This window comes from Thrips palmi, unplaced genomic scaffold, assembly GCF_012932325.1.
Source record: "Thrips palmi isolate BJ-2018 unplaced genomic scaffold, TpBJ-2018v1 HiC_scaffold_7, whole genome shotgun sequence".
Lineage (NCBI taxonomy): Eukaryota > Metazoa > Arthropoda > Insecta > Thysanoptera > Thripidae > Thrips > Thrips palmi.
In genome coordinates this window covers 6122247-6135221 of record NW_023144634.1, presented here as the reverse complement: position 1 = coordinate 6135221, position 12975 = coordinate 6122247, and the positions used below count along the sequence as shown (strand labels likewise).

The following is a 12975-nucleotide window of genomic DNA, read 5'->3' as shown; positions in this document are numbered from 1 at the left end:
AACCCGAAGAGGTATGTCGCGGCGGGTGCCCCGGAGACGAGCCCGGAGAGGTGTGTAGGTGCCGTATGCCCGGGGCGGCGTTGCCAAATTTGGAAGTGGACATCCTGGAGGCGAGTATGCCGAGCTGACGGGGTCTGAGTGCGCAGCAACGGGTATTGGTACCCAGGATGCCCAGGGCGTGGAACTGCTGGCTTCGACTCTGGCGGCAACCCTGATGACCCTGACCGTGACCCTGGCTTCGACCCGGCTTCGACCCTGACGGCGACCCTGGCTTCGACCCCGCTGACCCTGGCTTGCTTCGACCCTAGCTGCGACCCTGGCCCTGGCGGAGGGGTTCCCGTGCTGCCCTTCGCCCTGCAGCCCAGCGGGCCCAGCGGCGGGCCCAGTCGTAACCCAGCGTTCGCCTCGCGCCCCGAGTCAGTCCCAGGCCCTACTATCTTGGCGGTGATACGACCAGCTGTGTAAAACGGAACGGGGCTGTGGAGGTGGGCCAGAGCGGCGAAGCAAGGCGGGCCTAGGCGGGCCTAGGCGTCGGCCACGTGGCCGTGGCTCTGTTTTTCGGGGCTGCGTCCGCCGCGGCCGCGACAAGTACCTCGTTGGCCTCCTCGAACGCAGCCCGCATGTGCGGCGGGGCGGGGCGCGTGGCGAGGACCGCGCCGACACCCGCGCCTCCTCGTAGTACGATCGGGGTACGGCGGGGGCTGGCGGGGCGCGGCGTGGCGCGGCGTGGCGGGGCGTGGCGGGGCCGACGCGGGAACTGACTGATGCTCCCAGTCCGGCGGCAGCGTGCGGCAGCGCTGGCAGACACAGGGCCCACACGCGGAACGCCGACGACGCGGACGACGCGGACGACGAGGACCAGGCCGGCCGAGGCGAGGCGAGGCGCGGGAAATGCACGGGCCGACGAGGTGCCGACGCCCATCCCCGAAGTCCCCGAACCGCGTCCAGTCCGGTGCGCCGACGGCCGCCACGGCCACCGCGAGTGCGAGCAGGAGGCGTCGCAGTGCGAGTCCGGCGACGGCCGCCTCCCTGGAGGCCCTGGAGGTCGCGCAGTGCGTGTCGTGAGTGCAGTGCAGTGGTGTGCCCAGTGATGTGCGTCGTGTGGCAGTGAAGTGGCGTGCAGCCTTTGGGCGACGCGGCCACGCGGCCAGAGAGTTCCGTTCCGCCAGGAGTGCTGCCAGTGTGCCATGGCGGCCCCGAGTGTTGCTGCATGGTGACGCCCTCCTCGTGGGCCAAACGATGCGCCGCCAGTCAAGAGGTTGAATCGCTCGCACCTCAGCCGTCCTCGCCGGAAAGGTACGTTCATCCGGAAACACTTGGCGTGCGCTTGCGTCTCGTCTCGAGGTTGGAGGGATTTGCGCCGGGCCGAGCCGAGCCGAGCCGACCCGGGCCTGGGGTTATCGTGTCGCAGCAGACGACGCACTAGTCCCTCTAGTCCGCAAGGCTGTCGGTCGGCCACAACAACGGCAGGGGGCGGACGGGGAGGACGGGGAGCCTCTCCGCCGTGCCGCCGTGCCGTCGTGCGCCGTGCCTCGGGCTGCTGCATGGCAGGCGACCAGACGACGCGCGGAGCGACGCCTGTGTCGAACCGCGCCAAGCGGCTTTTCCGGACCAACCTTTCAAATAACAATGTTTCCGTCTGCCGGCGCACGCCTGTCTCGCAAACACAAAGTGAATCCTGTATGACCACTGCACACTTGGCTGGTTTTTTTTGTCGCGGCCTTGCGTGCAGAAGTAAACCGGCGGCAGGGTTTGGCGCGATATGTACTCCTTTTTTCCTTTTTCTCGAATCAAAAATGATGATGCATGCGCGAGGCTTCCTTCCCTCCGTGCCGGCCCCGGTCGGCCTGCATCAAGGAAGCTGCTTATCATTTTACGAGAGCGACCGGCCGGCGGGGCGACCGGCCCGAGCAATCCATGCCGCGGTGCCAAAGGGAAGGACTCGTCGCCTAAGTCGCCAACCCCACGCCGCCATTTTACCGAAAAAAAATTATTATCATTGTTACGTAAAGATCCGCATTTTTTCCTCCCGCTTCATTGAATCTTTTTCTCTTTATCGAAACCTTCCGACCGGCCTCGTGGCTCCGCGTTTTTGCTCGGCGGTTTTGCCCCGACAGGAAAAACAAGAGTGCGGCTAATAATAATTTGAGGCGAAACAAGCGTGACATTCCATCCGCGCTCGCCGTTGCCTTGCGTTGCCTTGCGTTGCCTTCGCCTTCGCGCATGAATGGAGATTAATGCTTATCTGCTTTCCGCGGACCCAGGCGGACCCTACACCGTACGAGCTAGGTTGCCCAGATAGCCAATCGGACGCTGGCAATTCTTCGGCGAGGCAGAAAGGCCAGCGGGCCGGTCTAGGTCCAAGGCAGAAGGCCTAGGCCGCCGCGGGCGGGGCGGGGCGGGGCGCGCAAGGGTCTGACGTGGAGACAATGGCGACGCAGAGGGCAGGCATGCAAGAAGGCGACAAAAACATTCCCTCTCCGCTCGGTCGGCGAGAAAGGACGATCCCCATAATTACCACCTTGTCTCGCCGCTTTCTCAGTCTATCTCTCTTTCTGTCCCTGCCAGTGCCGCGACACCCAACCCCTTCTAAATCTAGTTTCGCGCCCCTCCCCGAAGACCAGCCCGGAGGAGGTGGCGCTGAAAGTTTCATCCCGTCGCCTTTGAACGCGCCGACACAACACACCTGCTGCAGAGCGTCCTATCTCTCTCGCGCTCGCGGGGCGTCCCTCGTCGGCGCGAGAGAGACAGAGCGGCCCCGCGCAGCCTCCACCCTATGCATCGCATGCATGGCGACCCTCGTGCCTTTTTCATCGTGACGAGTGACAGCTGCAGCGTTGCTAGGGTTGCCTACCCGCCCGGGGGCCACTCTGAGTAGGCAACCCTACTCGCTCCGGCGTGGGCGGTGGGCGCCTTCCTATCATTACCACTAAGGGCTAGACCACACATGATCGTATGCCATTTCGGGCCCGACACATGCCCGCCTGCACTGCAAAACGAGACATGGCCGTCCTTACTAAGGTGGGCCGCTCGCCGGTAGGGATCCCCTCCGATAGTGCCTAATTGTTGAGCAGTGTACACACACAAGTGGCGGTGAGGGAGTCCCGACCTGGGTGCGTGGCGGAGGCGTGGCGGCGCGCGAGTCGGTACGCTCGTCACTTTGGAGGTAAAATCGTGCTCGGGGTTTTAGAACTGTCAGAAACTGGTCCGTATCGAGTTCGACGCTTTTTCCGACGGCCTATCGGGTAACTCGAAAACCGTGGCTCTCCGGAGGGATAAGGTGACATGGTTCTGGACCGGGGGAATCGAATGAAATTCGCCTAGCTGTCTAAATCAGGACGTTGAATATTTCTTGTTGGATGTAAATCTGAAGCGAGGTCTGACGTGCTCACTCAACGCGCGGCGGCAGTGGCTGCGGCCAAGGCGGCTGCCGCCCACCGCGGCGCAGTGGGCCAGAAGGCCGGAGGAGGCACCCAAAACTAGACGCGTTTTGAGCTCCAGAGTCGCTAAGGGACTCGAACCGAACGTGTGGCCCCACCAACGGATTGCCCTTCCGAACGAGGAATCCATTGGTGGGGTGACACGTTCAGTTGGAGTCCTTTTTAGCGACTCTGGAGCTCAAAACTCGTCTAGAAGTTTGGCCGCCTGCCGGTCTTCTGGCCCACTGTGGTGCGACGGGCAGGACGTGCTCGAGACGGCCCGGGTGAATCACGCCGCCTTCTCATTGATTGACCGCGGCCCGGTTCGCGCGTTCGCGGTACCATCGGAAGGAATGAGCCCGCCCGGGGGAAAGGGGGAGGGGGAGGGAGAGAGAAAGAGGTAGTCGTGACCGTGCATTTGCATAGCGCGGCAACACTCCGCCGTGCCCCGGCCGTGTCTCGGCCGTGCCCGCGTCATTGGCGTGCTCGAGCACCGTCCGTGTGCAATTACACGTTTAACTTGTTGGGGATGATTAGCGATGGCTATCGCCACATTCTCAAAGAGAGATTGCATTTGCAATGTAAAGGCGGAGCGCGCGTCTCCTGGCCGCCGTGTGTGCCTTTTTCGTCTTTGTCGCTGAAAAGCGCATTCCTGCGGCTGGCGTTGCGACGGATGCGATTCAAGGGCGTTCCGTTTCCGGGGCGGCGGACGTGTAATCCGAGATTATGATAAGTTGGTTGGCGGTCAAGTCTCTGATTGGCGGGTGTCTCTGCTGCTCTGCGCAGATGGAGCCACTGCTGGAGGAGTGCCCGCGCTGCGGGGTCCGCGAGGAGAGGACCGTCATCGTGGCGCACCAGGACAGCTGCCGCCAGCAGCCTCGGCACCACGACGACCAGGGTGAGTACCTTGTGCGAGTCTGCGGGCCAACCCAGCCCAACTGCTCTCTACTTCGTGTGCGGGGTGTGGAAAAAAGCGAGGGGCCTCGGCGGTAGTCGAACCCCTGGCCATGACCACACCGCGTCGTTATTCGATTTGTTTTCCTCCGGCTGTCGCGACCAATTGCCTCTAAAAATATATGAGCCTCAAGGAAGAATCATAGACTTGTAGACGCGTCCGTGGGGTGGCCGTTCGCTGCAGGCTCGGAGTGGCCAGGGCAGACAGGCAGAAAAATCTGCCGGGGCCTTCGGGTTCGGCACCAGTATCGTCACAAATTTGATCAAACAGTGATTGAATCTCCGAAAGTAGCCGTTTTCGCTGATTTTGGGCGGCCACTGCGTCCGATCTAGTTGCGGCCAACGGCCTACCTCGACGCCCTAGTATTCTTAAGACCCTACTCTTTCATGCCCTGCATCGGGAAGGCGTTGACCACAACGATTTTGCCTTTGACCGCAACGATTTTCCGACCAAGTTGGTCAAAAAGTGGTCGAATCTCGGAAATTTGTTGATTTTGCTGACTTTGGGCGGCCACTGTGTCCAATCTAGTTGCCGTAAAAGGCCTCCCTCGACGCCCTAGTATTCTTAAGACCCTACTCTTTCATGCCCTGGATCGGGAAGGCGTTGACCACAACGATTTTGCCTTTGACCGCAACGATTTTCCGACCAAGTTGGTCAAAAAGTGGTCGAATCTCGGAAATTTGTTGATTTTGCTGACTTTGGGCGGCCACTGTGTCCAATCTAGCTGCCGTAAAAGGCCTCCCTCGACGCCCTAGTATTCTTAAGACCCTACTCTTTCATGCCCTGCATCGGGAAGACGTTGACCACAACGATTTTGCCTTTGACCGCAACGATTTTCCGACCAAGTTGGTCAAAAAGTGGTCGAATCTCGGAAATTTGCTGATTTTGCTGACTTGGCGGCCACTGCCGTAAAAGGCCTCCCTCGACGCCCTAGTATTCTTTCATGCCCTCCCGCACCTCGATTTCAACTCTTTCACGAGCCGGGCGAAAAGCCCTTCTCTTTGCTGTCGCTCTAGAGAAAGTGTGAATCGAATCGGCGCTGTGCGAAATTGTGCCACGGGACGCGAGTGACATGCCCAGTGTGGTGGCAGCGCAGCCGGCGCCGGGAAAGGAAGGATGTGACGATGCAAGAGTATGTAAACACTGGCCGCGTTCTGCGCGGGGTGATTGTCCCGCGTGGCGCCGCGTCCCCTCCCCTCCCCTCCCCTCCCCTCCCCCTCTCCAGGCTGCAGCCCGCCGCCGGCTCACCCATGGCGGCACAAGGTGCGGCGCCGAGGTACAATGGGTTGCCTTCCGTCCGGGCGCGGCGCCTTCCACCGGCACACTGATAAATCCCGAACGACCGCCGTTTCGTCGCTCTGTCTCTCTCACTCGTATGGTGTCCCGCAGGGGTGTGACAGAGAAGGGCGCCTGTTTCGCCGAGCAATAAAGCACACATTTTGACACGACTTTTATTCTCCACAACCTTGACGTTTGACAACTGCTGTGCGGGGTGTGTTTGGGCGGTGCAGACCGATTCCGGACAGTCGCTCCGTCGCTCTGTCTCCGTCACACGCGAGGCGCGCCCCGTGGGGGTGCGAGAGGGACAGAGCGACGGAGCGGTTCTTCGGGGTGTGCCGCGCGGCGCGTCGCAGGCGGGGCGAGGTCCAGATGGCACGGCAATGGAAGACTGGACGCTGCCCCGGCCGCACGCTCCGGCACAGCCACAGGCACCTACACTGTTCACTGATTGACGAATCTCGAACGCGGGGTCTTCTTCGAACCGCGTGGACTATTTGTCTTGGGGGTTGGCCGGCGGAGACCGCCCGGCTGCAGGGATGACGTCAGCGGTGACGTCACTTGGTGGGCGCGGGCACCGACACGGACTCGGGCATGGTGGACGCCTGCTCGATCACCTCCGTCTTAGTCACCTGGAAACAGAAGCTTACATTCAATGAGCGTCAACACTCCCGAGCCTCCGCACTGGAAGTCCAGTGCGGTCCTTTCCACCCCCGCGCTTACCCTGGTGTCGGAGGACGTGGAGGTCTCCTTGACGGAGGTGCCGGGCTCGCCCTGCTCCTCCGTGGTCACCGTGGTCTTGGTGGTCTTCTTGGGCGGCACCTCGTCCTCGACGATGGTCTTGATCTTCTTCTTGGGCTTGGGGGGCTCCTCCTCGGGGGCCTCCTCCTCCACAATGGTCTTGACCTTCTTCTTGGGCTTGGGGGGCTCCTCCTCGGGGGCGTCCTCCTCCACAATGGTCTTGACCTTCTTCTTGGGCTTGGGCTTGGGCGGCTCTGGCTCTTCTTCCTCCTCCTCCTCGACCTTCTTCTTCTTGGGCTTGAGCTTGTCCTTGCGCACGATGACGAAGTCACCCAGCTCCTCGGGCACCCAGGCCACCCACTGGTTGCCGCCCTCCTCGTCCAGCACTGGGATGCGCGTCCAGCCAGCGTACCTGCGAAAAGAAAAAGACGTAAGTTTTTTTTTCAGGAGACGAACTTTGGCGGGGATCGAACCGAGACCTACCCGCCGCTGTGGTGCTGGGGCGTGTAGGACGGCGCCGCGCTGGGGACGTGCAGGGGCACGGAGCGGTAGGCGGGCTTCTCGGGCCACGGGTACAGGGACGCGTAGGACGGCTTCTTCTTGACCACCTGCAGCGATGGACCAGTTAAGCGAGAGTCGAAAATAACGCCAACTCTCTGCGCTGACACAGTTTCCAATTTGATTCCTTCGAAGGCGAAGCGAAGACTTTGCACTGTTGTTCGAATGCTTATAGTTGCGTTTCTCACCTTGCGCGCATTGACCCTATTGGTTAGTGAAGGTGTGAAAACATTAAGCGCCTCACGTTAGTTAGCTCAGGTTAATAGCACAAGCCGTGCGAACACGTTAGCAAGCATTTACCCGCACGCGTCGCTTCGGGACGTGCGTTTCACACCCGTCGCTACACACCTGAACGCGGAACAACGAGCCGCTACACTCTAAATGATCTTGTTTTCCTCACTGGAAACACTAAAAGACAGGCCGCGAACGCACAGCAGCACCTTGGGTTGCCTACCAGGTTGCCTACCAGGTTGCCTACCAGGTTGCCTACCAGGTTGCCTACCAGGTTGCCTACCAGGTTGCCTACCCTGAGGCGTCAGGCAGGCAACCGCAGGCAACCGCGGGCTCACTGCCGTGTGTTGGCGCTGACGTTAGTGAGATGGGGGTTGGACAAGTGTCCCCGGCTGACCTGCGGTACCGCCGCCACCTCGTAGACCAGCTCCGGCTCGAGCTGGTAGTTCTGGTACTCGTACTGGAACGCTTGCTGCGGCGCGGCCACTGCCTGCTGTTGGTACAGGTGCAGCGGCGGCTGGTACGCCGGCTGGTACTGCACGGGCTGCTGCAGCAGTTGTTGCTGTGGGTGCTGCTGCTGCAGCACGTGCTGTTGTAAGTGCTGCAGCTGCTGCAGAGGTTGCTGCGCGGGCTGGTGGTGGCGTTGGAACCACGCCGTGGACGTGGCCGTCGGCGCCTGCGGGTGCCGCGTCGTGCTGGTGGCCCACCAGGCCGCGGGGTTGGCCTTGTACTTCGCCTTCTGAAGCCATTCGCATCACTCAGAACGCAGTTGGCGGCACGCGGCACGCCTTAAGGCTTGCAAGCGGACACGGGTTAGGCCGGCGCCATGCAGGCAGGCAGAGTTAGACAACAACGGGCGTGTTAGAGAGCAACACAGATAGGGAATACCTGGGTCGCCCAGGGGTCCACGCTGACGCTGCTGACGCTGTAGTCGGTCCAGCCCTGCGCGGGCTGCGCGGGCCAGGGGTTGACGTAGGAGGGCGCCGACCACGCCCCGGACGGCACCCAGCCGCTGCCGTGGGGGGCGGGCCGGGGCAGCGCCGAGGAGGACACCGCCAGCGCGGCCAGCACGGCCAGCACGGCCGGCAACGGCCCCTGCGAAGGGAGAGTTCAACTTGCAGCGTCGCTCCGTCTCTCTCGCACTCACGGGGCGTCCCGTAGGCCCCGCGGGGGTGCGAGAGAGACAGACCGCCACCCGTTGGAAGGCGAGGCCGTGCCCCGCGTTGTTGCCAAAAGAAATAGCCGCCCCCTCATTGACTGGCTGATGACGGGGCAAGGTTCGAGGGCCGCAGGGCCGTGCACCGCAGTGGTGGGAACGCGGGGCACAAAGCCCCGGCCCATCCAGCAGCCGCATTGCGGCATTGCGCAAGCAGCGTCACATTTCCTAGTGGAGTCGCAGGACCACTTTTGGGCAGCGCGGTGCGCGAAGCTGGCGCGAAGCAGGGCAGACGCAGTGCTGAAGGACGAGGGGCATCCTTGGAGCTCTCGCGGTACCTCGCCCCTATGGGGAACGCCCTAATGCGAGCGAGAGAGGCTTTCTTTGGCCGCCAGGGGCCCGGGCCAACACACCGACACCCCGAGAAGTCGAACTCGGCAAGGACTTCGGCAGTGGGTCAGCCATGGCAGTGGACAAACAGCACAATGCCCTTATCTCAAGTCAGAGTTGCAGCGCGCGGCGCGACGCCCGGCCCGGCGGCCCCGCGACCGAGACCCGAAGCACCCGAAGCGCGGCAGTCGTAATTTTGTCTCGAACCGAACAATAGCCCCCCGCCGTGTGTTGCTAATCAGGAAACAGTGCAGGGGTCAGCCGTGTCGCCGTGCCGAGTCGGGACTCCCGACGGCCCGACGCCAGCGGCACCTCCCCGACGATGCGGCCTCAAATGTCAACCCGTGGAAAAATAAACAAAACCCCGACAGTGTAGCGCGCCATCGCACCGATGGCGATCGACGGTGTTCTGGGTCGCGACCCCCGCGGCACCGCGGCCCAGCAGGCCAAGCGGCACCTTCGTCGCTCTGTCTCTCTCGCACTCGCGGGCCGTCCCTTGGGGGTGCGAGAGAGACAGAGCGACGCTGTTTGCTCAGGCAGGCCACCGCGTTAGTGACTGGGATGGGTTTCAAGTGTGGTGGTTGCGCGCCAGCTGCATGGGCTGCCGGTCTGTTTTGCAACGAACAAGAGGCACCAGCCCGCCATTATTTACAGTGCCAGCTGTCTGTAAATAACGGCTTGCGCAAGGGAATCACGCAGTAACGATGACAGCCTTTAACTAGATTCGGCGGGGGAATGGCGGCAAACGCGCCGGCCAGCAGGCGAGGTACCCGAGCTCTGTTTCTCTCGCTCCGCTACGAGAGAGAACCAAGTCGGAGGTGCTGCTGGCAGCGGCCGCCGGGAGGTGTGCCAAGTCGTGTTTGCTGAACCGCGGATTTTGACAGTTCAAGGGGCGCCCCGAGCCGGACGTCGGATTCAAAGGAGAGGCCGGTAGCGGTGCCATTTATCGGAGATAGACTCAATGGCGGCGGAAAAGCGAGGTAACTTCCGTGAAATTCAAATGAAAAGACTCTGCGCCAAAATGTGGCGAGACAATAAGTCCGACCAAATTTTGGCGAGACTTTCAGGTCTGACCAAAAACTCGGCGAGACCTGTCTATCGTATCTGGAGTGGCGGGAGTCTGACGTGGAGGAGACGGCGCGTACTGGCGTCCACGGAATCTCCAAAGGCTTTCCGAGATTGTTCCGCCCCTTTCGGGGGAAACACGACCTTGGCGTCCACTCTGCGTTAGATGATCGTTGTGCATGGACCCGCCCACGAGTGCCGCTGTGCCGCTAATGCGACTTAGACGCCGGCCATTAGTCACGCGAGTCAACTGGTGTCAACTCGGCTTTGCCTAACTGAACTGTCTCATAGAGCATCGTTGCCGGCGAGGCGAATAGACTCTGAACGCGAGGCGGCTGTCGCGTGTAGCTGCGCGAATGATTGCGCCTTTTTTTATCTAGGGAAATTAGGGGAAAGGACGAGCAGCAGAAGGATTGTCGAGGACATGGCGCTGCTAAGTGCCCACACTCATATCTTACAGAAAGTTACAAAAACCTCCAATGTTTCTATTTCGTTTGAGTTTTCGGCAGGTAGCACAATTTTTTTTTTAAATGAAACCTTTGGAAATTCTCGACGGAACGCGTACTTTACAGGATTTTTGCGATGTGTTATTAACAGTGCATCTGAGGCGTCCCAAGATTTACGACGGCCTTGGAATGGGTCTTTATTGTTTCCCGCGGTGGGGTCAGTCTCCTGCATCAGGCCATCATGGAGGCGCCGTGAGGCCATCGGGCACCGCCGGGCCCTTGGTGGCGTTAATCGAACTCATTAGCGCCACGAAGCAGAACCGACCTTCGCCTTGCAAAAACCGCGGGGGATAATTTTCAGACTTCTTGTGCGGACATCCCTGCTTGTCCTTGCACTTGCAGTGCACCGCCTTCCTCACTCGCCCTGATTTATTTCACTTATTTCAGTCTGGGCGACATGATTGATGGCGGCCAGCCCAGGCCAGCCGGCCTCGCTGTCAAAATGACGTCATAATGTGGCAAATGGCTTTATTTTCCGATGCGACTCGTCCCCGCGGCGCGCCGCCCCCTAGTCGAGGCGCGTTCCACCGCGCTCCACCGCCGCCTAGAACAATGCCCCGCCACCGACCCAACAGACCTAACGGTGCACTCGGCGAGCTGTCGGGGAGCCCTATTCGTCATTTTGTATCGAAAAACAGGTGCCTGCCCACACTGACACAGGCCGTGGCTTACCGCGCCCGGGCTGCGCAGCCGTGGGACACATTTTTTTTCAAACCCATGCAAATTGTTTATCATCGATGGGAATCGTGAGAGCTTGCCCCGGCCATTTGCATTTTTGAGCCGCACCGCCAGCTTGGCTTGCTTTCTGTTTTGGGCTCAAGGCTCAATGCCGCCCAATCGGGCTGCGTAGCACTGCGTGGCTGGGAAGCTGGGAACCAGTGCGCTAATCATGGCACGCTCGTTCGGCAGTTCTAGGCAGCTCCCACGCACACACGCACTCACACACGCACCGTATCAAAGCATGAATGTGTCCAAGTTCACGTGCAACAGAAACGACCAAACACGACCTTCTTAATTTTGTGTTATTTTTTCACCACACAATTTCGCATATGTAATTTTTTGTTTCATCAACTCTGCATTGGTCACTTGTTCTCGTTCCAATAAAAACCTAAGTAATCAATAGGATTTAGAACGGACCCTACATGTAAAATCATGTGCTCAGCCAAACTTTCTCCAAAAACGGAGTAACACTAAGTTTTGCACTGATTGGTTGGTGTATTAATAAATTATGGGTCGATTGATTGACCATCCTATTTTGTCACAATATTTATGGTCATTCTAAAAAATTTCGGCCACTGTACTAACGCGAAAGCTCGTGTGCTCGGGAGTCCTGTATTTTGGGATAGCTGCCCTTTCGTTTAAAGGAACCAAAATCCCCTCCCAAAGCCTAGAAACCGATCAAAAGTGTTCGCCAACCACGCGTAGCGGGACTTGACAAAAACACGCCTGGACTCTGAAGCTGGACCCACCTGCACGTGGTACGTCGGTCGCATGCTGCACAACGCTGCACTACAACACTCGAACTGAGACTGGCCCTCCGGAGTGGGAGGCGGGGTATATCTAAGCTCCCCGCGGTCCTGGCGTGCCGTCCGGGCTAGTCGCGGCGGTCCGCGCTCCAGCAGGGTAGGGATGGTCTGGCCAGCCGGGCGCTCCGGGCGGGGGGCGCCGAGCAGAGGAGGCCCCCCTGCAGCAGAGGCCCAATGCATCGCTGCAAACCGAACATACGTACAATGTACTCGGAGGAAATCTGTTTCCTTGGTGCGGATTGCAAATTTGGCATTGACATGTGACACATGAGATTTTATCACTGATTGTTTTCCCTGGTTAGTTGGTTGGAATTTGAGAATGCAAGATTTTGACTTTAACGAAATTCATCGGCCATGTTGTACATAACTTGTTCAATAGAAAAATCGCGGATGCAATAATTGAGTTCTCTTCATTTCCGAAGGCCGTTTCTTCCAGTGGCGCGGCGCCATCATCCAATCTCTTGTTAATTTCTGCTATCTGATTGCGTCCGCCTGCTCTGCGTTGAAGGACCCGGCGGGCCGAAGGGTCCTCGCGGCGTCCTTGCGAGTCCCTTTGACCTGTCCACGGCAGTCCGCGGACACAACAATACACTCCGGACTCCTCGTTGAGCGCCGACTTTGAAGAGTCGTCCAGCTCTGCCTATCAGCCTTTTACAAAAATCTTGAAAACTTTCCGCCAACATCGCTGAAAAAAAAAGGAACAACACGTTGCTGGCACGATTTATAATTTTAAAAACAGCGTAAACCGGAAAATGGGCGCCTGCTGCCTGATTGCGCTTCGGCATTGTGGTGCTACTGCCTGCGCATCCCATGGCCTCGCCGACGTTGACTCGCGTGGTCCAGCCTGTCCAGCCTCAAGGGCCTCAAAAGGCTGCGGACTTCCGGCCGCCAGCGCGCGCCAGCGCCGCCTAGCCACTTCCAAGAAGCGGAAAAAAGTAAATAAAAATGCAGGTACACTGTACCTACTGGGTGATTGCGGGTGGTTTTCCCCGCGCTTCGTTCGAATCCGCGCACAGTTGTGCTTCATCGGTTGTGGGTGGTCGAAAATGAGCGCTGTCACGCGGCGAGGCTGGCTGCCGTAGTGCCCACGGCGCTGCCGCCCAGACCGCGCAGCCAGCCAGCCAGCCAGCCAGCCAGCCAGCCAGCCTCG

The 12975-nt window shown here is 59.9% G+C and overlaps 1 protein-coding gene across 1 annotated transcript; it reads right to left on the bottom strand.

The window, feature by feature from the left end:
- Window positions 1-5806: 5806 nt before the first annotated feature.
- Window positions 5807-7931, bottom strand: LOC117652742 (transcription factor SPT20 homolog). Its single transcript, XM_034397834.1, has 5 exons — window positions 7914-7931; window positions 7580-7858; window positions 6877-7001; window positions 6376-6805; window positions 5807-6284 (listed from the first exon to the last, which is right to left on the bottom strand). The coding sequence occupies exons 1-5, from the start codon at window positions 7929-7931 to the stop codon at window positions 6210-6212; spliced, it is 927 nt and encodes a 308-aa protein (XP_034253725.1). The 3' UTR covers window positions 5807-6209.
- Between the last annotated feature and the right edge of the window lie 5044 nt (window positions 7932-12975).

Coding starts and splice junctions, on each gene's coding strand:
- LOC117652742 (XM_034397834.1), bottom strand. Junction 7,002..7,579: donor AGGTGGCGGCGGTACCGCAG/GTCAGCCGGGGA, acceptor CCATCGCTGCAG/GTGGTCAAGAAGAAGCCGTC. Junction 6,285..6,375: donor CCACGTCCTCCGACACCAGG/GTAAGCGCGGGG, acceptor TTCTGTTTCCAG/GTGACTAAGACGGAGGTGAT.